Genomic DNA, 23,032 nt, shown 5'->3' with positions numbered 1-23,032 from the left:
AAAATGTTCTGGCTGCAAGAAATTACCTGCAGGATTTTGAATAGTGCAATATAAACCCAAATTCTTTTCTGAATCAAGTCATATGTATTGCAGTGTCAATTAACTCAATGTTTTTTAAAGAAAGGAAATGTCCATCACTGGGAATTTACGATATGTGAAGTTTGAGCCCAGAAAGAATTCTGACAGCTTGGTTACTGTAAGCTCCTCGGAGACACAGTGCTTAGTGGAAACACTGACATAATCTTAACGATAGCGGTGGGAATAATGCCAGTAATGTAGGCATAATGTAAGGCAGAATCACTTTGGCTCCCCAGATCACAATAGCTTAGAAAGAAAAGTTGATAGAAAATTTGTGCATGCCTATTCCTCTGCCTGAGAAAGAATAGGCTCTGTATGTACTGGTGACTATTGTTATCAGCTGCGTTATATTCCATTTTGCACATGGCAAAAGGTGCTGGGAAAATTTAAAGGCCATTTTGTCGCAAATTGATGAAGTTTTGCTGCAGAGCAGTGGAGACACGTTGGGATTACAGATGAGCGATCGGAAGGGCATGGATGGAGACGCACCCTGCAGCCAGGGTGCTACAGGGAAGAAGTCACCGCAAGTACATTTCTTGCTGTTCCTTCCCTGCCAGCTCTCTTGGCAGAGCTGACCATGAGGAGCTCTCCACAGATTTCTTACAATGAAACAGGTTAACAAAGACTCCGTACTTAAATTGTTCACAATAATCTCGTTGCCCTTGCCTGGAACAGGCCAGGAAGGGTTCTCACGAGTAGCTCTTCTGGCCCATCGGTGGACAAGAGGGGATGGTGATAACAGGTGTCCTCCGGCAGTGGTTCAGCTGGAGTCAGAAAATGACATCTGCCCATAGCCTGGTGCTTTCAAATGACAAGCTGTGGGATGTGACATGTTACGTGACAGCGTGACAGACTGTGACATTTCAGATTGCTGTGAGCAGTGCTCTTTTTTTTGTGTTCACAAGATGTGTAAGAAAGTGCAGCACTCCAAAAAATAAATAAGTGTCTCACAGAATTGCTGAGAGGAAACTCTTGCAAATGAAGAAAGTGAAAGCAAAGAAAGAAACTATTTAAAAAGAAGTGGATTTGAAACAAAAAAGACCTTAGGTTGACACTACTTCATAGTCAGCTTAGCTTATGTTAGAAAGCTAAGAATAATTCACATTAATTTCTAGAAAACTTCAAGGCATAGAAGAGCAAGCAAAGAGACTCCCCTACACCTCTTAGATTAGATTTGTTCAAGATTAAATATGCTCTGGTGTTTTATTTGGGCTTGAGGAATGCAAAGGCAAAGTAATTACCAGCTGATACACCAATTTAACACAGTTGTTCTCATTTTTAAAAGACCATTATCACTTAATGTTACCTTTAAAAAAGAGATCTCAGATTTTTTTCAATGAAACAAATACTAGAAAAAGAGATATGTGAAAGGAGGTGAAACTCTCAAATATAAAAATTGCAAAAATTCTATTACTGGAGGTGTGGGTAGATTCCCTGCCTGATAGAGATGAACAATTAGCTAAGCACGATGTTTTGAAAATATAGAAATGAAATATTAAGCACATGGGCTGCAGTTACTGCTGAACACTTAACACAGAAATTCTGATGTATGAGCCAGACCTTAAAGATGCCGTTGAAGTACAGCAGTCTGGCTGCTGATCGCTTGTTTCTGTCCTGGGTCTGGCCTCAGCCAAGCCAAGGTGGAGCTCCTGCTCAAATGTGCTTCAGCCAGTAGCATGAAGGAGGTGCAGAAAGGATTTTAGCCAAGACCAAAGATGAAATTATATGCTGTAGAAGTTGTTAATTGATTTCTGACTAGAAAGCATGAAGACTTGTCAGAATGAGAGATTCATGAGTGTTCTTCCATTGTGGGCTGCAAACAAAGTGGGAAGATCTATGTGTTAACATAGCTTGTAGTTCTTTTAACTACGGCCAGCAGATACAAATTATTTGGTGTACAAAGACATTAAACATTTTTCATGATTTTATGTTTAGATGGCAGATGAAATCTTAGGCCTGTCATGAAGAAGTTCTTGCTACATTTGCACCCACGGATGCCTGGATTTGGATGAACACTTTTTCATCCCACATTCTTTGAGTGCTTTTTCTAAAGCTGGTAATTTTTGGCAGTGGAAGGCCACCGAGACTGGGCTGTGCACCTGCTTTTGGGGGCACTGAACCTCATCCTCCTGCAGCTCTCTGCACAGGGTGAGCTGTAGAGCTCCTTTAGCTCTGCGGATACTGGATGCTGACAGCTGACCTGCAGGAGATTTTACAGTTTCTTCAGGCTGCTTGAACAAGTCCTGTTGTCTTGCTGGGACAGCAATCCCATAACCTGGCCATCAGGATCAGGGTTGTGAGTGGCTTTATCAGAGACTAGCTGGCAGAGAGAATAGATGGCAAAAGGTACTTGAAAGCAGCTGGTCCTTAGTAGGTTTATAAAATGTCAGGTGCAAGGGTTATTGGTCCTACCTGTGTGTCACTGACGGAGCATGAGCCGGGCTGTGGGGACACTGCTGAAATGTGGGAAATTACACTTCTGTTCACGCTGTTTCCTGGCCCGGCCAGAAGCGAAGCCAAAGCTACGACAAACAGCAATGCAGGCTTGTACTAATACCATGGCTTTTAAAAGATGACTCCCACAAAAGATGAATCCTGCTTTCCTGACTATAACAATGTATGTTTAACCCCAAACTACCGTTTTTACTTCAAACTGCAAACAAGCATTCTGGCTTCTTGGGGAGGAGCATGCAGAACACCAGGCTCTCTGCTTGATGGATGTGTGAAAAACCTTGGCTAGCTGGAGCGCCAGAGCAGAAGAGGGGTGAGATGGACACGGCGCAGGAATGTGGTGGTGGCAGGTCCTGGGGAGTGTGCTGAGTGGCACCGAGGCACAGCCATGTCCTGCCACACCAGCATCGCCACGGGGAACAAGCTGGGACGTTAAACTCCCCTCACTCAACAGGCTGCTCAGTTCCTGCACCGTCTGCATTCAAGTAAATAACATGTTTCCCCCCTGAGATTATTTTGCATTTCCATGAGGGGTTCTTAAAGTATACGTGACACAAAGCACAAATGAAAAACTGCTGGAATTTGATCCTGCGGAGGGTAAGGTAACAATATGAAGGATATGAGGCAAGGTACCATTTCATTGTGCTTTACTAGAGCTTGTAATTTACATCTCATCGCTTTCAAGGCCTCTGCTGTTAATATTTCCTTCTTCTAAGAATAGAGCTTAAAGGTATTTAAAGAATTCTAGTTGTTGTGCAATTAATAGCGTAACACTTTGTTCCGAGTAAAAAAGATTTGCTTGTTTTGAGCAGTAATAGTATTTTGCATGTAAAAAGGGGGAACAGGGAATGTTTAATTGCTAGCACTTTTCCTTACAGAGGGATGAATCACTTACATTCTTGGCAACTAAGCTCAAATTCACAAGAATGCTCAGTTTGATCAACTTCCTTCAAAACACTAAGCTCAAAGTAAAGAGGAAAAAAGAGCGAAAGAAACTTGGACGAGCTTAGACGCGGAAGACATTACAAGATGGACATCCAAGCAGGAAGACAATAAATCTAGTGTACAAATTGTTTTGCTCAGAGCAAGTTGCTGACTTGCTGTTACAGTAGGGTCCAGTCTAAATTAAGAGAATACTGGAAAGGAGGAAAAAAGCAAGAAGGAAAAGAGCCAGAGAAAAGAAAGAAAACCCTGACGATCTGGCAGACATGGCGGATGTTGTGTCAAATGTGAGTTTATTTGCTAACAAAACAATGTGAATTTTCAAGAAAAATTACCACTCTTCCCTTCAGAGTGGAAAATTGTGCTGAGAAACAAAATATAAGAATACAGTTAATTTAGGCGTGAGGAAAATGCCCGCGTTCAGGCTGTGGTTTCTTGTGACAAAGGCTGAGTGAGGGTCATGGGTGTCTTCTCTGGCAGAAGCGCGGGGTGAACCAGGCCATCCCCTGGCTGCTCCTCTCTGCCTGTGCAGTAGCCCACGCTGAAGAAGGGGTTGCATTGAAAATGGTCACTTTTGGTTTTATTTAGGTGGAATATTTTTCAGCTGGATTGGTTCCCTGAGCTGGTTCACCAAACAGCCATTCATGCCACTGTGTGACATACCCAAGTGGCAGCGGAGAGGATGACAAGGAGAAGGGAACATGGCAGAGGGGGAATGATGAAGCTGGATGGGCATCTCTGCTGCTGTGCCACCTTGGCCATGGTCTTCAGCACAGCACCGGTCTAAGGCATGTGTGGCTCTGCCACTCAATTCTGCTCAGGGACGGTCAAATGACAGCTTCAGTCAGACCAGCACAGCTGCTTGTTGTCTGAAATAAGAAACAAAACTAAATGAAACCAAGCAAAACCCAAAACATTATTTAGTGTGGAATTCCCCTTTTTCTAGGCCAGGTTCTAGGTCACCCTGTGGTCATGCAAACAGCTGTGCCTGGATATGAAAGCATGACTGTGAGGAGTGGTGGAAGACAAGGAGGGAAGTACTGCTCCTCAAAATTACGTGTTCCTTCTGTGTATCTCACTTGGTACCTTTTGATTTCCCCCATCTCTTCACCTGAGTGCTCTGCCACCCCGCACCTGCCCGGGAGCTGCAGCAGGGCACAGGGCAGCACCTCAGGGTGCTTAAGATAAGGGTGAGTATTTCTGTCCAGCGTGTCCCCCTAAAATATATCTTTACTTAGTGAGCCTAATAAGGGGGAAAAATAATAATTGGAGAAGAATGAGAAGGCAGAGACCTGGGAGGGCTGGACCAGGCCACAAAAGACAAGCGTGACCTGAAACACAACCCAAGATACTGCAGCAATGTCGGTGTCTAATACCCTGAGCATCACACAGTTGGTGATGTGTTTCTTCAGGATCATAGTTTCAGCGTGTTGTCTGCTTCTGTCAGGCTCTGCAGTGCCCATGCAGTAAATCCAGCACTCCCTCTCTGATTCTGTAATCAGAGGTGTTGGTTGTATGGGGTAAATCCAAAACTTTTGGGACACTGAATTTACTGTGTATTCACCAAGCAACTGCATCGCATCCATAGAATAAAATCAGTGCTTCCTGGTCTGGTTTCCTGTACATACATTGTACAATAGGTCAGCACAGGTCCTGGGGATACGTCCATTTTTTTTTTCACAAGTTCAGCCTTCCTATCTAAGCTATAGGACAGACAATCCTCAAAAATCCGTGCAGGCAACTTTTCTGGGCAGAAAACACCTAGCGAACCTGGACACAGGGTAGCCTCAAGTCAGAGCCTTCAACATGACATGAAACACTGGACCAAGCTGCCAAGGAGAAATGTGTGGAGCCTTTGCACTGTAGTTTTTAAGACTAGACAAAAATCTGCCATAGCAAAGAGGGACAGCCTGAACTAGACCCTTCCCAGCCTTACATTCCTGTGATTCCCTGTGAGGAAGGACTGCTTTGACTCTCCACAGCATGAAGAATGGCAAGCACAGTCTGTTCTCTGCTCTGCAACCTGCTCTCTCTTTCTCCAGCCTCTCAGTGGGTCCAGCACAAAATCCAGGATGGACACAATAGGGTTGGGCGCTGTGAAAAGGGAGATTTACATGCAATGAGTCTGTGTTTTCATGCATGAGAGAAAATGTGGTGTTCGCTCATAGTAATGCGGAGCAAGACGGAAATGTGATGAAGTTTTTTTCAGGATTAAAATAAGCAGAACAAGAAGCAGTTGTTGTTTTGGGGAAAAGGAAAGCAGTTCCTGTCAAAACGTTTCACCGACTTGGCAAAAATGCCAGGCTGGCCCTGCCTGCAGCATACATGGACTTCAAAGGACTTATCTCGCATAAGGATTAGCAGGAGCCAGATCGCTGCTTCCTACACGTATTCAGCTGAGGTTAACTGATATGCAAGGCTGTAGCTGAAGGGTGTGTTTTCCTTCTGATGCCAGCCAAGTTGCTGACACCTCTGCCTGCAGGTTTGTGGGATCAGTCTTGCTTTAGCTGCTTACACCCAAAGGGAGCCCAGTTGTGACCCAGCACCCAGAGGAGTGGGTCACTCTCTCACAACCGGTCGCTTCAGGGGTGCTGCTCCACAGCGGGAACGCTACAAACCCAATGGTCAGACCCCTGTTCTAGCAGTGAGACAGACGCTCAGGAGGGGTGTGTGGTTGTCAAACAGGATGCAGGCTGAATAACCCTCCATTCCTGAAGAGGGTGGTCCTCGAAGGTCAGGGCTGCCTTCAATGGTGTGGCAGTGCGAGAGGAAACTGTCTCAGAGGGTGCTTTCATAATGCTCGGACTATGAATAAATTCAGCCTGTTGTACTCTGTGTTCCCTAGTGTTAGTCATAAAAAATGTGAATAGGAGAATAAGGTTAGGAAAAGAACAATTCTCAGCTGAACTTTCATTACAGGATGAATAGGGGTCCTCCTCCCCCCACTCAGCTTTGTATTCAAACAAAGGGTTTTGTGTCCCATGTGGGAGTTCTCTTTGCTGCCTGGGATGAACATGTGGATGTAGGTGATACAAACCCAGTAGGGCCCAGCTCACAAAGTCACATAATACCTGAGGTATTATCAAGGAGGTTACTCAGGACAATGTCCAGTCAGGTTTTGCACATCTCCATGAATAGAGACTCCACAGCCTCTCCAGCTGGTCTGTTCCAGCTCTGAACATACATGCAGTGACCTGATGTCACTACAGACCATTCTGGCACTTTTTTGTCTTCATAGTAAATTTTTCAGTAAAAGTACAGCCTTAATAAGTGTATTTGATATTCACTCACTGACTGGTTCTGGTGTGGATGGGTATGTGGGCCAAGGCTGATCCCATTGCTTAATAATGAAAAATAGGCAAAGAGATGGTTGGGTGCTACATGGGATTAACACCCTGTGGCCCCATGGGAACACTCCTGGTTCAGGACAGCAGCAAACATTATCCCAGCCAATGCTGTGTTAATTTAGTGGAAGGAGGTCCAAGGACCTGTGAACCTGTCTCAACAACAAATCTGGAAAAACAATGGAGATTTTTCATCCTTTAAGACACAAAGAGTTTTCTGGGAATATTTGTCCCTTAAACTCCAGAGAGCAGGGACAGAAAGGGTTGTGCTTTCTGATCCCATGCTTCTGAGCCAGCACTTTGCCCTGACCGTCACTGTTACCAGGCCATCTTCTCAGTTCTGGTAGGAGATCTTATCTGAAATCTTAATTGATGCACATTTAGGCTGTCCAAGTCAGTTTTATATTGCTCAAGCTAAAGTCACTGAAATGTTTTAATTAACGAGCAAACACAGTCTGTCGCTTTCCTCTGTGTGACGCACAGAAATCTGTCTGCTTCCTCCCCAAGTACAGTACAACACGTCTAAGCCACTGGCTACTATAATTAGGATGGGGTAAGCATTTATATGGCACTATAAAGGTGAACTGGGTGCTTTGCGAATATAAAAACACTAATCTCATTCCCAAAGAATTCAGAGTCAAACATGGTCAAGAAAAAACATGAGGCAATTGTCTTGATGGAAAAAACGGATCCTGCAGAGACCAAGAATCATCAAGGCGTGAGATCTAAAGGACAGATCTGGAGAGGGGGAGTCCTTCAGCTGAATGACTGGATGCCACTCATAAACACTGGAGTTTCTTTTCTGTCGTGAACCTCATAGATGATCTTTAGGAGTCAAGAAATCTGAGCACGAGTTTTCCTCCCTGTAACATTTATACTTCAACTCATGAAGCTACCAAAATAAAGGCAGGTGAGAGGACAGAGTTGGGAGAAGGCAAGAGGTGGTGTGGCAGAAGAGCATTGGGGAGCACTCTGGAAGCAAGAAAGGGAACCAGGGCAAAGGAGAGAAAACATTTGAAGCGTGAGAAGGCAGGGACCCAATGACAAGATTAAGGAACAAGATGGTATCTTTCAGGTGTTGAGGAGGAGACTGTAGATTAACAACTTTTTGGTTAGGCTACAGGGAGTACAAAGTAGCCTGAAGAGCAGTTGTCAGCAAATTACAGTAGCTGAAGCAAGTAATGGCCAGAGCACAGAGAAGAATTGTAGTCATGGTGACAGAAAGGCAAGGGCCACTTCAAGAAGAAGATACTGAGACAGAGACTAAAAGCTTCAGATTAGGCCTTTAATGAGAGATTGGTTGTATGAAATAAAATGAAAGAAGAGAAAAAACCTCCCCAAACCCAGAAAAATATAGAAGTACTGAAAGCAGATTTAGAGAGAAGTGATACTTTTATATTGAAAAAAATTGAGGCACAATGAATACGTAATATCAGCGAGGAATTCAGGAGAATAAATTTTAAAAACCCCACAGGAACATGAGACTGGACAGGCATGGAGAGAATAGAAGATCCTTTCCCCACTTGAAAGGTGCAGGCAGAAATGACCAGGTGTGTTGGGGAGGAGGGTGGCGCTATCAGCAGTGCTGTGTTTCAAGGGCAAAATAACTCCAACTACACTGCTACCACCGTTTGAGTCACCCACCCACTCTGTGCACACACCTCCTCTTATCTGATGAGATGGGGATTTACCATGATGTTTCAAATGGACACGAAGTGAAGAACAGCAATAACTGTGAAATTCCAAGTGGCTAGGAAAACACTCATTGCACACAAACACGGTCTTTGTTTGCATTTCACAACATTGCACAAAGCTCCTTAAAAAGCGGCTTCTAAATTTTCACACCCATATCTCTGTGTACACAGAGGATGGTTAAACAGATCTGGTGTGCATAGAAATTCGTGGCAGAGCCTGAGCCTCCCCTCTTGCTACATACCTACCAAGGGGATGGTATGGCAGAGAGCGTCAGAGCATCTGGAGTTACATGTGATTATATGAGAAGTGGAAAATAGAGGGAAGGGCATTTAGACTGATGTTGTTGGGCTAGAGGGGGTACAAAGGAGCAGAAAGAGTAACTGTAAATAAATTAGACTACCTGAGCAAGAAATGGCCAGGGCACAGGAAAGATTTGTAGTCATGGTGACAGAAAAGCAAGGGCTGCTTGAGGTGTTTTTCATGCTGTCATGAGATACCACTTTGAGACAATTTGCTCTGACTTGTGTCTTGATTCACTTTGATTTACAGTATAATATTTCTGTTCATGTGTTCATCACATTCCAAAATTTGTAGAAGACTTTATTCATTTAAGTTACAGACTCAAAATGGTGATCATAATTCTAACAAAATTCTCTATTTTAATTATTTGCAAATCATGTATTATCCACCCTGCAGTTTTAGTGACTGATGATGAATAAAAGCTACCCCTGACATTCAGAGCCTTTTTTACTTTAATCACAGAGCTGGGATTTTATGAGCTTTAGCACAATATGTAAAGGTAACATACAGCAGAGACTGAGACAAAATAGCTGAAAATTGAACATACATTTAGGACTGCTGTGGAGTTTTTTAGACAAGAAAGCGTGTTTTCCTGAAGTGAGCTAAAAACAGTGGCTGGTGTGGGAAGAGAGTTCAAAATAGATGTAGGTTGAAAGACTATGTGGAAGACCAGGAGACACGTGGTGATAATGATAGTCATCAAACAGGAACATGCGGTGGTGAAGCATTTTTAGAGTGGAAAGTCTTTCAGTTTGGATGCTGTTTTCACGGTATGTTATTCCGTGATGATACTCTAGTAGAGCATTATGGACAGTTGGGGATTTTTCAGAGTCTCCTACGCAGGGGCCTCCCAGAATTTTCCCCCAACAAGTTTTTAAGGGCTGTAATCCTGAATCTGATTTCTGTGAAACTTTATCTTTTAAATGGACGTGTGGCACATACAGATGACAAGTCCCAACATGCAATTTTCTATTTATTTCTATTGCAAAGGCCAGGTGATAGTTGCCCCCAACCTTCCATCCTGCTTGTGATTACACCAGCTGATATGTAGGATTCAGGCCAAGTTATTTTATTCATGCAAGTCACTCACCTCACAGACAATAGTAAATACCTTCTCTCAGTTTTGTGCTGTTGTTCTTTGCTGATAAAGCTATGTAAACAAGCACAAAGCAGGATCTCAACTCCCAGAGTACACAGAGGCGTGACTGTAGTTTTTCCTCAGTATCTTTCTCTCTCCGCCAAGAAAATATGTGAAGTTTGTTGACTGGAGCCTCTTACGCTGCTCTGAGATGCCTTGCCAAGATGCATGTTTTCCCACTTCCTTCCTGCAGGCAATCCAAACAGGAGAGGCTTCCCTTGGAGCCCTGCCCCACACAACTGCACCACACTGCTGCTCTTACAGCTCAAGACGGTGCTGGGCTCTGCAGGAGCTCGGAGAACATGCCACTGCCATGGGCAGACCTTGCACAGGAGAGGCTGCAAGCTCTGAGCTCGGGAGCTGCTGTGAGCCCGCGGCTGCTGCCTCACTCTGCTGCGCTGCGGGGCTGCTCGGCGCTGCCCCACAGATGCGATAGTTATGCCAACTTCAGGCCAGCTCAACTGGCACAGCCACCGTGAAAAGCCAGTTTATTTAGGAAAATGAGACGCGGCGACAGGCTTACAGCACCACTGGAAAATTACTGTGCGTCAGAGGCTAAACAGCAGGGATCTGAACTTCTGCAGACTACTTAGGGCAAGGCCCAAGTCTTACAGGTTCGTCCTAGAGCTTTGTATCTGAGCGATAGACTGGAACCCCAAAACTGGACATCCCCTCTGACTCTTCATGTTTTACATCCTTTATTCATTTTTTATTTTTACAGACAGTACGATATAGATGCTGATCATGACTGAGGAGATGAAGATTCTGGTCCCAGCTTTGCCATTGAATCGCTGTGTTCCTTGTGAACATTCATGCAGCCTAGCCATGTTCGTTCCTCTGTTCAGCTTCTCTGTCCGTCTTATTGGTAGAGAGGTACTCTCTCCTCTGAAGAGGTTGTCCTTTATTAAATATTCTTTCAAGAGCTATTGTAGCCTTCCAATGCACAACCAAATATAGCAAGATTAACTGGTGATTGCCCTATGCTTGTCTGGAATGTTCTCGTTTAGTAGCTGCTCCACATGTGCAGTTGCCTTGCATTAGCAAGGTCTTACTTCTGTTTCTTCTTTTAATTTATGGTCACCTCTGCCTCATACATCTGATATTCTAATACAAAAGCAGACTTTTTAAAAACAGAAGTACCAATAGTTTTGGGTTTTTTTTAAAGCTCACCATTTCTGTCTATAGCTGGCATCTATCTCTGTTTCCACTGTGGTTTTATTCAGTCTATGTAGAATAGAAGAATGCACATAGCTCAGTCTCTTACAATTTAAGTTCCATGTTTCATATTTGCTCACCCTTTTTGCCTTGTGCGTTGCTGATGTCAATCGGCAATCTGTATAGTTCTCTTCCTCTGCACTGTGTGTCTTTTTCTTATCCGTGGTTGTACTTCCTTGCCCATCTGTACTATTATTTTAATTGTCTTTGAATACACATTAATAGTACTTCTGAACACATGCCAGTGCTCATTTTTCTATTCCATCCCTTCCTTTACTCTGTTCCATGTCCAATTTTGTCTCAGAATTTAATCAGTTGAAATTTGTTGCTTTTTTTTTCTTTCCTTTTGAGCTGATTTAGTCATAATAACAAGGCTTACAGGGAAAGATTCAAGTCTTGTTGAAAGATCTGATCCAAAGCTCATTACTGTGGTCACTATTTTTTTTATAATCTTCTAACTACATTTCCCTGCTTCTGCAGACTCTGGCAGATCCAACGACATCTCAGAAGAGGAATGGTTTCCTCTGAGCCCCACATCTAGCCCAAACCATGCATTTTGTTGGGAACCCAGAATGTGTTCAAGTGATACCTAATCTGACACTTTCTTGCCCTTTTCTGAAGTATCGCTTTTCTTTGTATTGCTTTTGGTAAGGCAGCCTATTAAAAGTGCTAACTTCTGACTCAATTCTACCCTTTAGCTGGGAGAGAACCATTCATATGTTTGTGAGCTGAGAGGGTTACAGCCTGTCTAGTTATTTTCCAAGGATATTAGACTGACAGCGTTGCTGTTGAAACCCTTTGTTAGTACATTTATTCTGTCTAGCCATACCTTCGTGTCTTTCCTTAGGACAAGAAGGATCTTGATAAGTTTCTGAGATGTGGATACCTTGAGGCTTTCTGAAATGGTCTTGGTTTTTCCCCTGAGAAGGGTCAGGAGTCATTGTGGTAAAACACCTGTGGCTCAGTCTGGTTTGAGACCAAATGGGGGTGGGTTCTGGATGCACCCCGAGATGTGAGTTGTGTGCATCCCCCCGCAGTGACTGCTGCAGCTGTGTGACATTTTCTCTCCCTGTTGGCAATTCTCCCTCAGGTGTCTCTGGTGCGATGTCTAACATGTGCATTTCAAGCGGTGTTTTGGGGGAATGTGACATTTAGCTTTAGTGACCAGGCATTAACTGCGAACAGATAATTAACTGAAAGTACCCATTTTCAAGAAAGGTTTGTTCATTGCTACTTTGGGCTTTATTTGAGTAGATTGCAGTCCCTGTCATGAGTCATTTTTGTCTCTTCCAGGGTCTTATCTAAAAAATCTCAGATTTCCCCTGTGTATGAGCTACTCAACAGACAAAGCATGTGTCATTTTTTACTGACAGAATAACTGATTTCTGTATTCTCAGTGAAATGAGGCACCATTTTTTCTGCTTTCCAGATTTCAGGTTTTCCATAAACCAAATATATCACAGGAAATAGGAGATTTCTTCTCCTGCACTCAAAGTTGGTAACAGAAAACCACAAAACACTGGATTCAGATTAACAGCTGAAACATATTAAACACATCCTTTCCATGATAAACTCACTTCAAAATATGTGTCGTTTATTGTAGAGATGACAAGATGGATTTCTTAGTAGCCAACAGTTTTTGAATTGATAGATCAGTCTAATGCAAAATGTAAATTTGATAGATACTTTAAAAATATATATATTTTTATCCTGGGAAAGGGCTTCACAGGACTTTAATGCCAGGTCTTCTAAATAGGTACAGTAAATTACCAGAGAAGCAAACATACCTCTCTTTTTCATTATTGCTAAATAATGACACTGGGCCTTGAGGCATCTATTTAACAAAATGGTAGCTCACAGAAGGAAGTATTCATCCACAGATTTCTTAGTCTTTCTGTGATGTGAGAACGGTTTCTCTTTCCTTACAGACAGGGAAGCTGAGGTGGAGAAGTGAAATGGTTTGCTGGCAGTCCCAAAGTGGGTCAGGGAATGGAGAAAAGCTGATCTGTGCTATCTTTGGCTCAACAGACCTGGCTACCACTGCTTGTCTCAGATCAACATGAAATGTCCTAGTAGAGTATCATCCTTCTGAAGCCTCAGATGGTCTCTTATGGTTGGAAAATGCCCTTGCACTGGTGCGTGTGTGGGCAGGGGGCAGTTTGTAGTCTCCATAGGCTGCACATGTGGCTCACGCCTCCCCATGTGCTCTAGTGCTGCTTTCCCATCCTGTACTCCTCCAGGAGTTTCCTGGTCCCAAACCCTCATGTCCCCTTCAGTGTCTCTGGGAATTCCTTTGTACTTTGTTCTCCAGCGTACTGAAGAAGAAAAGTGCCTCATTTGTTACCCCAGGGCAGGGATTCTTCACAGCTACCTCCATCTTTTTCCTCCCCACACAGGCATTTTGGGAAGCTACCCTTGTTCTCTCCAGTCCCAGAGTCCCTCATTTTCTGCACCAAGCAAAGGGCTTGGAGCGTGCGTGTGTTCCTCCCACATCTTTTCTTTCTGTCTGGAGGGTGAATCACTCAGGTCATCTGCGGCAGGAAGGGCAGAGCTGTGCTGGGGGTATTGTTATGCTGGGAGATGCTCACAGCTACTGCGCCAGGACTTTGATGAAAAGATAATTACAGGCCAGATTGATGGTTGCTGGATGCCCTCACCAAATGCCAGGGCTTCATGTGTCCCATTTTCTCCAGGATCAGAAAGCACAGGCTATGGATGTGCCCTAAAAACTTTTCCTAAAATTTTGGAATTGGTTGTCTGTGATGTTCAAAAGCTATCCACATTGTATCTGAACAAAGTGATACCATCAAGCTGATTGCAGGGACTTGGCAATTTGGCCAACTCATTCCAAAACAGAGAGCACAACTGGCTTGCGCCGGTGAAATTCCACATGAAGTCACGACATTTCTGCAGTCCTCCTGGGTGCTGCTGTGCCTCCAGCTGCAGTCAATGATTGATATGAAGTGTGGGGCTGGGGGCAGAGTACTTAGGAATGTAGGTCCTTGTGAAATTCAGAGCTTTGAACCTTCTGTGTGAGGGCCATAAAGGCAGTCTGAGCATTCAGAATGCCTTACTGAGTTAACGTGAGCCTGGGTTCATGTTTCCTCTGCAAAGCTGAGGCAACTTCCTAGTCAGATTTGCCCTATTTCACCTGCTTCGTGCTGAAATCAAATATATTTCTGAAGCACCAGCTCTTATGTTTGCTACAACTTTTCTATTAGAACAAGAACATTTTGATGATGTTTACCTAAGTCTTTTTTTCTTGCACATCATTCATTTTGTATCACAGTGGTTTGTTCTAGATATGTTGTCCTGGTGAAGGATGTCACTACCAGCAAATTCTTCATGTTTGTACACTCATACACACGTATGTTCACATGTTCATTATCATCTGACATGTATCTGTGTGTTCTTTTTGAAAAAAGACTAGCAGAGAACTGGACATTGCTGATGATATTCTTGCTTTACCTTTCTTTTTCAAGTTTTCTGAACGAGTTCAAGGTTTTATTGCCTACCAGTACTGCGCAAATAAAAAGTTCATCCACCCACATGACAATTATTTGGTTGCTAGGACTATTTTTAGCAGCACAGTTTGGTAATTGGTTCCAAATACAATAGTTTAGAAAGAGTCGGTATGGCCCAGCTAACAGTGAAACGAGAGTACAGGGAGCGGATGAGGTCACATACACCATTAGATGCAAGGAGACAGAGCTGCACAGACCTTCTGCATCCCTCATTGTCTCAGGTGGGTGGAAGGAGAAAGCATGTGGAATGGTGGGGCTGTGGTCCCTCCCATGGTACCCACACAGTGGGCAGGCAGTTGGTCAGGCAAGTCAGGAGGTGAGTGCTGCAATCATCACTGTAGACCCAGCAGAGTCACCCAGTGAGGTAGAGCCACGAGTAAACACACTGGCCCTCACTCAGGGTAGATTATTATCTCATGGTCTAGTCTGTGAATAGAATTACTCGTACAGACAAATTGTACCGTTCTTTTTATGTGGCATCTTTCCTTATGGAGATATCTTACTGTGTAGAAGACAGTTGGAAGGAAAAAGTTGACTCAAATACAGTAATCTCCAAAAACCCACAGAGAGCAAATCATCTTTAAACAGAGCTGTATATTCCATTTCCTAGGTATTCTGAGGAACGTGATTTTTTATAATTTGAGTTTCTAAAGGCTAAAAGTAGAATTAGTCTAAGTCTCCTCACCTGTGGTGGACCAGCCCAATACTTTCTAGAGAGCGAGTTCAACCCCTCTCTCCTATACCTGCTGCTCTGCTGGTGGGAATTCAAAGCCAGCAGTTCTGTGCAAATGTAAGAAATTCAGAAAGTGCAGCTGTCTGAAACCAGGAGGTGAAATAGTGCATCTGAGTTCCATTCCCAGATGGATTGGAATGCAAAAGGAAAACAAACAGTTCCAAAGGAGCAAAATAAATGAAAATACCTGTTTTACCTAGATTTAAGAATGTAGATGACAACCAAATCTTTCGAAAGAGCATACTAGCACAAAGTAACCAATTTTTATCTTGTTGCTGTTCCTTTAAACCAGTCTGAACTTTGTTGGGAAAAGGTCTAAAGCCATTGAGCAATCTCTGGTTTGGGCAATCATGTTGCTATGCTTCATCGGTTAAGCACAGCAGTAATTCAGAAAATGAAGCCATGCTGCCTCTGTCATACCATTTAAAATGTACTTCAGTTTTGCAGGTATTTGAAGATTGTTGAAGATTGCAAAATGAACCCTGCAATATTCTGCCGATGTTGGAATCTGCCCTGAACCTAATGGGTTTCTTCAGCTCTGCAGAGTTGGAAGTTTCCTCCCCCCTCGCAATATATTCCAGTCAATGACACTATTGAAATTCCAACAGTAATTTATATACAATAACTGGCTGCCCTCAGATGAGACGCTAAACAATTTCTGTGCACCAGGCTGCATTTTTCTCATGAAATGTAGCACTTTATTGGCAGTCACTTCTCCCCCCAAGCCAGCATAATTTATAAGCACTACTGGCAGTTTGCATAGAAAGCATTAAAAAAAACCCCTAAACAAACAAACAACAACAAAACAGATTATGATAAACAGGCCCAGAAAAATATCCTTAGATGGGACTGTCCACAAGTGATATTACTTACAAAAATAGCCCCCATGGCTTGGAAAAGGCTGTAAATATAGCTGCCATCCTGGAAAGACAGTTATGCACAGACTTCTCTTCATACGTGCTCTCAGTCCTGTTGAAGACACTGGGACTAGTCCCATGATTAAAGACAACCATGTGCCTTAAGCATTTGGAGGACTGACATTTCCCCTGCACACCATCAGAAACCTTTCCCTGCCAAGCAGAGCGCCTCTGCAATGGCTGTCTCCCAGCTTTGCAACAGGATTTCAAGAATTTTGAAGTTTTATTTTAGGACTGCAGGCTTCTTCCTTGTCAATGATCTAGCTATCTGCATGTATATATAGGAAAGCTTACTTTCTTATTGTTCTTACTATGTATTAATATTTCCTGGTTATGTCTAGTGTGTGTATCATGCTGAAGGGGCAGAGCCAACCTCCCACATTCAAACACTGCTGTATTAGAGTGGGATTTTTCTAATTGATAATTGTCTTTATTAGAGACCACAGAGACATATCTAAAATCATAATGTTCCGACTTTCATGAAAAGCAGGCTCAGATCCAGGCAGCTCCATAATGAGGTCAAACATGAATTTTGCATCCAAAAATCCTTTGCGGCTTGGGTCTGCATTTTTGATCCAGATGTGAATTCCCTGGCTGCTCCCCTCTGGCACCTCATAGCCCCCTCGACATGATAAAATACATGAAAAATAAGTAACCTCTCCTCAAAACAAAAACAAAACAAAAGGCAAACCAGAAACCAAAAGCAAAGCCCAAACAGGCATTGACTGCCCTGCTACTTTACGTGTGTGGGGTTTAGTTCAGTGTGGAAGGAATAATACAAAAATATGATCACCGCAAAACTCACACTTAAATTGAGTTTGGGGCGCCCAGCAGGCGGATGGGCACCTCCAAGCCGCCTCCCTCAGCCCTTTTTACCTCAAGGGGGGGAGGCAGCGCCATTCCCTCACCACCTCAGCCAGCCCCCTCCCCAAACCCCAGCGCGGGGGGTGTTTTGTGAGCGGAAAGAGTGCTACAAGCTGCCAGTAAACCTCGGCAAGAGCACCTCGGGGAGAGCGGAGCGCAGCCCGCTGTGACGGGGCCGCCTCGCCTCCCCTCCGCCCCCCGATTCCCCGGAGCTGCCACAGTCCTGAGCGGCGCTTCCCGCCCTGGAAGCCCCTCCTCCCGCTGGTATGCGCCGGGCGGGGCGGGGGAGGGGGGGAGTGCAGTGACGCGGGCGCCGCGGGTCACGTGACGCGAATGGAATGCCAACAATGTAGCGAATGTCCCGACTGCGCCCCGCACTCGGTGCCCGGGACGGCCAAGGGGGAGGATGGAGACCGGCCCGAGCCGTCGGGGTCGCCGTCGAGTCGTTCCGTGACGGCCCCCGGTAGGCGAGCGACGGCGCTGGGCGCCCCGAGGAGGTGAGCGAAGGGGGGGCTTGGGGGTGCGGCACCGCGGTTTCCCCTCAGCAGCGAGTGTAAGCGCACCCCCCACCAGCTGCTGCGGCCTGCGGGGAAGGGGGCGCGAAGGCGAGTCGGTCCTTGAGGCGGGAATGGGCGTCCCGTGTGTATGTCCCCCTCCCGGGGGCAGCCTGGGCGCTCTGCCCGCACCTTCCGACATTTTCCGGACACCCGTGTGACAGCCCAGCCCTGGCGGGGTGTGGGGGGGGTCCTGCCTGCTTGAGGCCTCTGCCCCGGGCTGGACATCCCGGATTCCCCGCCGCCGCGGGGACCGGCTCCGCGGGGTGCCCCAGCAGGCCGGGGCTGCTGGTCAACGGCCCAAGTTTATTTCGGGAGCTTTCTGCCTGCGAAAGGGGTGGTTTCGGGGCTGTGGGAGAAGGGGGTACTCCCGCCTAGTACGGGGGCTGGAGGCGACGAGCCTGGGCCAGACCCCGCCGCGGTGTCTCTGTGGGGCCGGGGAGTCGAGCGGGGGCACCCAGAGCCCGCGAGGTCCCGTCTGGCTGCGGGGGGGCCCCGCTGTTCCCAGTCAGCTGAAGGTCACTGCCAAAATTCAGCACTTCACCACCCTCTCTGCTGCCTTGCGAGTGGTGTGCATGTTGAAATACCCCCTTCTCTGGCGAAAGCACTCGCGCAAATGACGAAAAAAAAAAAAAAAAGAAAAAAAGGAAAAAGATTATTTGGAGTGTCCAGGCTCTGTGGTCAATTACTGCTGGCGTGCTGGGGATGGGGAAGGTGAGCTGTTCCCACAGCACTGGATTGGGCCAGTGCTTAAGGTTGGCAGTGGGACGTGGGCAAAGTTACTTTTGAACAGTTCTGTTAGCAGGAGGAAGGAGAGGAGGAATAACTTTTGGGAAAATACTTCAGTTCTTTCCGATTTCACTGTGTGCCCACTTACAAAGGGGAGCACAGTTTCTATAATAATGAAATTCCTGAAACAACACCCAGCCCCTTTACAATCTTAGGCTTCAGTACAAAGCGCTTCCATGAATTTGTGATCCAAAAAAACCAAAGCAATACCTGTAAATTAAGAGAGGGAAGGCAGTTGTAGCAGTTTCTTAAAACTTTGCTCCTTCCTTCTGCAGTGATCGCTAGTTCGGCTCACTACAGTGCCTGCACAGCTACAGCAGAGGAAGTAGCTCGCCGGCTCGGGGTTTAGGACTTAGCTCATGAAACACAACTGAACTTTAATTTCTTGCCTCTGCCCCGTCTCCGCAGAAACAGTAGCACATGCAACCTGTTGGTGAATGAAGAGACAGGAGAGTGAATAGCTAGTGCTGCTGGGGTGACAGACATCAGCATATAATTTCAGTGTTGTTGGCTGATTGCTGCCAGAGCAGATATTGGTATTTCTCAAATGAAGAATGATGTTATTCAAAAATTGTTCTAACTTGATGCAATTAAAGTAATGCTATGCTTATTTGAAATAGTGTTTCTTCAGGATAATGGACAAGCTTCTAGTTGGTGCAGAATGCATAACATTTTTGAAAAAAACCTTAAGTTTGTTTAGTTAGAATGGCTTGAAGCTCAAAAATAATTCTGAAAAATAATTTCTTGAGATAGCAGGAAGGCTATTGATACATTAATGCTGTAGGCAAGGTGCAGATTAGAAGGATTTGGAGTTATCCAAATGCAGATGTACATTCAGAAATCCTCAGACAGAATTAGACACACTAGATATCTTTTAAAGCATACAGCCCTTTCATTTTTTTGTTAAAAATGCAAATCACAGGAAGATTTTAGAAAGCAGGCAGCTTGTCTTTCTTTGTAAATCACCTGTAATATTTAATGTTTTGATTTATTTGCTTATCTTACATATTTAGTTAAAAAGCCCTTCTGCAAAATATTGAACACGTTTGCAGTTAGCTCCAGTATGTACTGCTGTTGTTGTTCTCATTTGTACTGTCTAAACGATGAACGTTTCTTTCTGGTTTAGCCGTATTGTAAATGTAAGCTGAGGCAGTTGCCAGCTGGCTTGACTTAGCATTATTAGACTCAAGCTAAGGCTAAAGGTCACAAAAGTTCTTTATGTGAAGCATGTGTGTAAGTGGGCAAGCAGTCCTTTGCTGCAAAAAGGTGGGGGGGTTGGAAGCTTTTCCAGCGTGTCCCAGGCCTCAGGACTGGCACAGGGACTGAAAAGGAAGAAAAACTCAGATTCCTAAACCCAGCCATATGGTGCCTGTGGCTGTCAGGAAAAGACAGATAGTTATAGACCCAATTAATTGCTCTGTATTTTTTGAGCACTAGCTACTTATGATGTAATCCTAAAAAGGCTGCAATACTATGTTTTTTTGTTTATTTGCTTGGTTTTTTTTTTAACAAGGCTGTGTATTATCTTTTGCTATATTCTGTGTAAGTAGACAAAATCATGTTATTGGGATCCTTCTGTTGCTTTTGTCTTTGAGAACAATGAAAACTTGTTCTGTTATCACCTAGTAGCTGATCTGTTTATGGAAATATAAAAATCTAGATGAACAGCTTTAGCACTTCCCTTAAAACAAGTGACAAACCCTGTCCAATGTGCATGTGGGCGTTTATGTCACTGTTAGTCCTGTATGAGTTAGGGCTGCAGGACATCCTTAGAAAGTACTGAGTGGAGGAGCTCAAGACCTCAAATACATTATAGGCTTTTTTTCAGTGAACCGGGCACTTAAATTTTAGCAAAAGAGGTTGACATGGGTGCCCTTCATTGTGTGTTCTCAAGCAGTTTGATGCTACAGCTTTCAGTGTAGAGCTGGTCTACCACCTTTCAGCAAAGATGTGGATCTGGACTGATGTTACACTGTACAGAAATTTCCCATTAGGGCAGTATGTGGCATGTGTTGTAAGAACATAATATGTAGATCGTATCTTGAGTGATTAATCTGTGCCTCTGCATTTCACAGAATCACACAGAATTGCAGAATGTCAGGGATTGCAAGGGACCTCAAAAGATCATCTAGTCCAATCCCCCTGCCAGAGCAGGAACACTTAGATGAGGTTACACAGGAAGGTGTCCAGGTGGGTTTTGAATGTCTCCAGAGCAGGAGACTCCACAACCTCCCTGGGCAGCCTGTTCCAGTGTTCTCTTACCCTTACTGAGAAGAAGTTTATTTTTGAATTTAAGTGGAACCTCTTGTGTTTCAGTTTGAACCTATTACCCCTTGTCCTACTGTTGGCTGTCAGACTGGTGAACCATCATAAAAGAGTCTGGGGTCTGACTTCACTGTTGCATTTCAGGCCTTGGTTGTAGAGGAAATCTTGTACTAATGAGAAGTTGGTGATGGGGTTCAGAGGTGAACGTGCCTAGATTCTCTTGGCCTTCACAACAGTAAGCGGTTCTCTTTGCAGTGAGAAGTGATGGTAAATATATGGAAGTTGTTGTATAGTATATTGTTGGGAAATACTATAGCTGTCACAGGAAGAGCTGTTGCAGTGAGTTAGGATTTAGTATAAGCATATGAAAGTAAATAATACTTTTTGGATGAACTGTTTCCAAAGATATGTGTATTATGATCAGAAGTGAAACTCCTTTAAAAAAAAAAAATAAAAAGGTTAAATTCTGGACAACCTAAAGGAACATGCAGTGTGTTACTATCTTCTGTATTTGTGATTTGAAAACAACTGAACAAAATTCTAAATTTGCAAGTGCAGATACCAGCAGCAAAAGCAAAGTTGTGTAAGCAGCATCAACAGAGAGATAACATTTCTGGTTAAGCTATCTTTCTAATCCTCTTTCGAATGCGCCATTATTTAACGTTTCTATGATGGTGATGCCACAAAGACTTAGTTCAAGTAGGATTCTTGTTGTAACTTCGTGCTGCACAGCGATTGCAAGTTGCACTGTAGCTCAGCTGTGCTATGTAGTTGTTTTCTGCTGCATGTCAGAAGGGGTGCGTAAAGCTGTCTCAAAGTCTTCTTTCTGCTGTGTTGGGATGCTAACTGAGCTGGTTCTGCCTCTTCTGCTGTTACTGAGTAGCTCCATCCACCCCTCTTTTCCCTTTCTTCCCTATAAGGCACAGTTAATGAAATATCATACATGCATCCCTCCCTTCCCCCTCTCTTTTTTGGGTTGTGGTTTTGTGTTTGTTTTTTTTTTTGTTGTTTGTTTGGTTTTTTTTTTTCCCTCATCCTTCCAGTTCTGGGGATAATTCTTACCTTTAGGCTTTGCTAAGATATTCACGTGGAAAGGCCAAAAATCTTGTCTTGCTGTTATTCACTTTGTTATTGGAATACTAGCAGTTGCTATGGTTAGAGTCATCAATATTTCCATTATAAATCTTCTTCATAAACTTCTGAAACTGAGCTGAGCTAGTGTAAAACAAAATCTTTCATGAGCATACTCTTGCCTAATTATGAAATAGGATAGGCTTGTCCAGGATTTGGTTATGCAATTGAGCAGGAAACTTGCCACAGTAAGGTCCTGTAAAATTCTTAAAAATTGTAGGTTTTAAGAGTTTAATATATTTTGAAAATGAAACTTTAAAGAAAAATTAGTTATTACGTTGAGAAAGCCTTTTGGAATCCTATTTTTGAAAACAGATAAAGTGAAAATCATAAAAGGGAATCCAGCTGTGACAGCTTAATAGGTTAAACTGATTCACTCTCACGATTAATTGTCATGCCATCCCTTCAGAGGCATTTATAATATCAACTTAATTGCTTGTACTTTTTATTTTCTTTTGTTTCAGACACTGTCAGTCTGCAAAATGATGATTCCAAGGATTTTCATTTTCTGTAGGAAACATGAAGATCGTGAGCTGAAGTAAAACGCTGGCAGAAATTTATTGAGAATTTTGCCTTTTCTTTTTCTCTTCAAAGGATTATGTTTACAAGAATTTGATACCGTCAAGCAACACTCTTTTTGAAATAAAGTAATTAAAAAAAACTAAGAATAAAGCTGTATTTATGCTCAGAGAAAACTGGATTAACAATGAGGCCAAAGACTTTTCCTGCTACAACGTATTCTGGAAACAGCAGACAAAGGTTACAAGAGATTCGAGAAGGTTTAAAGCAACCATCCAAATCTTCAGGTCAGGGACTACCAATTGGACCAGGCAGTGAAACTTCTCTGGACCATAAGATTTTAATAGGGAAGGATGCTGCAAGGCAGCAGCAGATGAGACAAACGCCCAAGTTTGGACCGTATCAGAAAGCTCTGCGAGAAATTAGGTATTCTTTGCTGCCTTTTGCTAACGAGTCGAGCACTACAGCAGCTGTTGAAGTAAATAGGCAGATGCTCCAGGAGCTGGTGAATGCAGGCTGCGATCAGGTACGTATGAGTTTGGAGGGGGGATTGTCACTACCTTCAAAATTAGT

General features: G+C 43.9%; 1 protein-coding gene across 3 annotated transcripts in view; it reads left to right on the top strand.

The window, feature by feature from the left end:
- The first annotated feature begins 17,490 nt into the window (after nucleotides 1-17,490).
- LATS2 (large tumor suppressor kinase 2) overlaps nucleotides 17,491-23,032 on the top strand; it is a 50,104-nt gene continuing 44,562 nt past the window's right edge. The window contains exons 1-2 of one of the 3 annotated variants that reach the window (XM_013366680.3): nucleotides 17,491-17,698; nucleotides 22,405-22,985. In XM_013366680.3, coding sequence (XP_013222134.2) covers nucleotides 22,647-22,985 — 339 coding nt within the window. In that variant the 5' untranslated portion in view covers nucleotides 17,491-17,698; nucleotides 22,405-22,646. The remainder of the gene's footprint in view (nucleotides 17,699-22,404; nucleotides 22,986-23,032) is intronic. The other 2 variants (XM_005501451.4, XM_021286250.2) reach the window with 2 other exon arrangements.

The sequence above is a fragment of the Columba livia genome, chromosome 1 (genome assembly GCF_036013475.1).
Source record: "Columba livia isolate bColLiv1 breed racing homer chromosome 1, bColLiv1.pat.W.v2, whole genome shotgun sequence".
NCBI classification, from domain to species: domain Eukaryota; kingdom Metazoa; phylum Chordata; class Aves; order Columbiformes; family Columbidae; genus Columba; species Columba livia.
The sequence above is the reverse complement of the archived record's forward strand: the minus strand, read 5'-3'. Positions and strand labels throughout refer to the sequence as shown.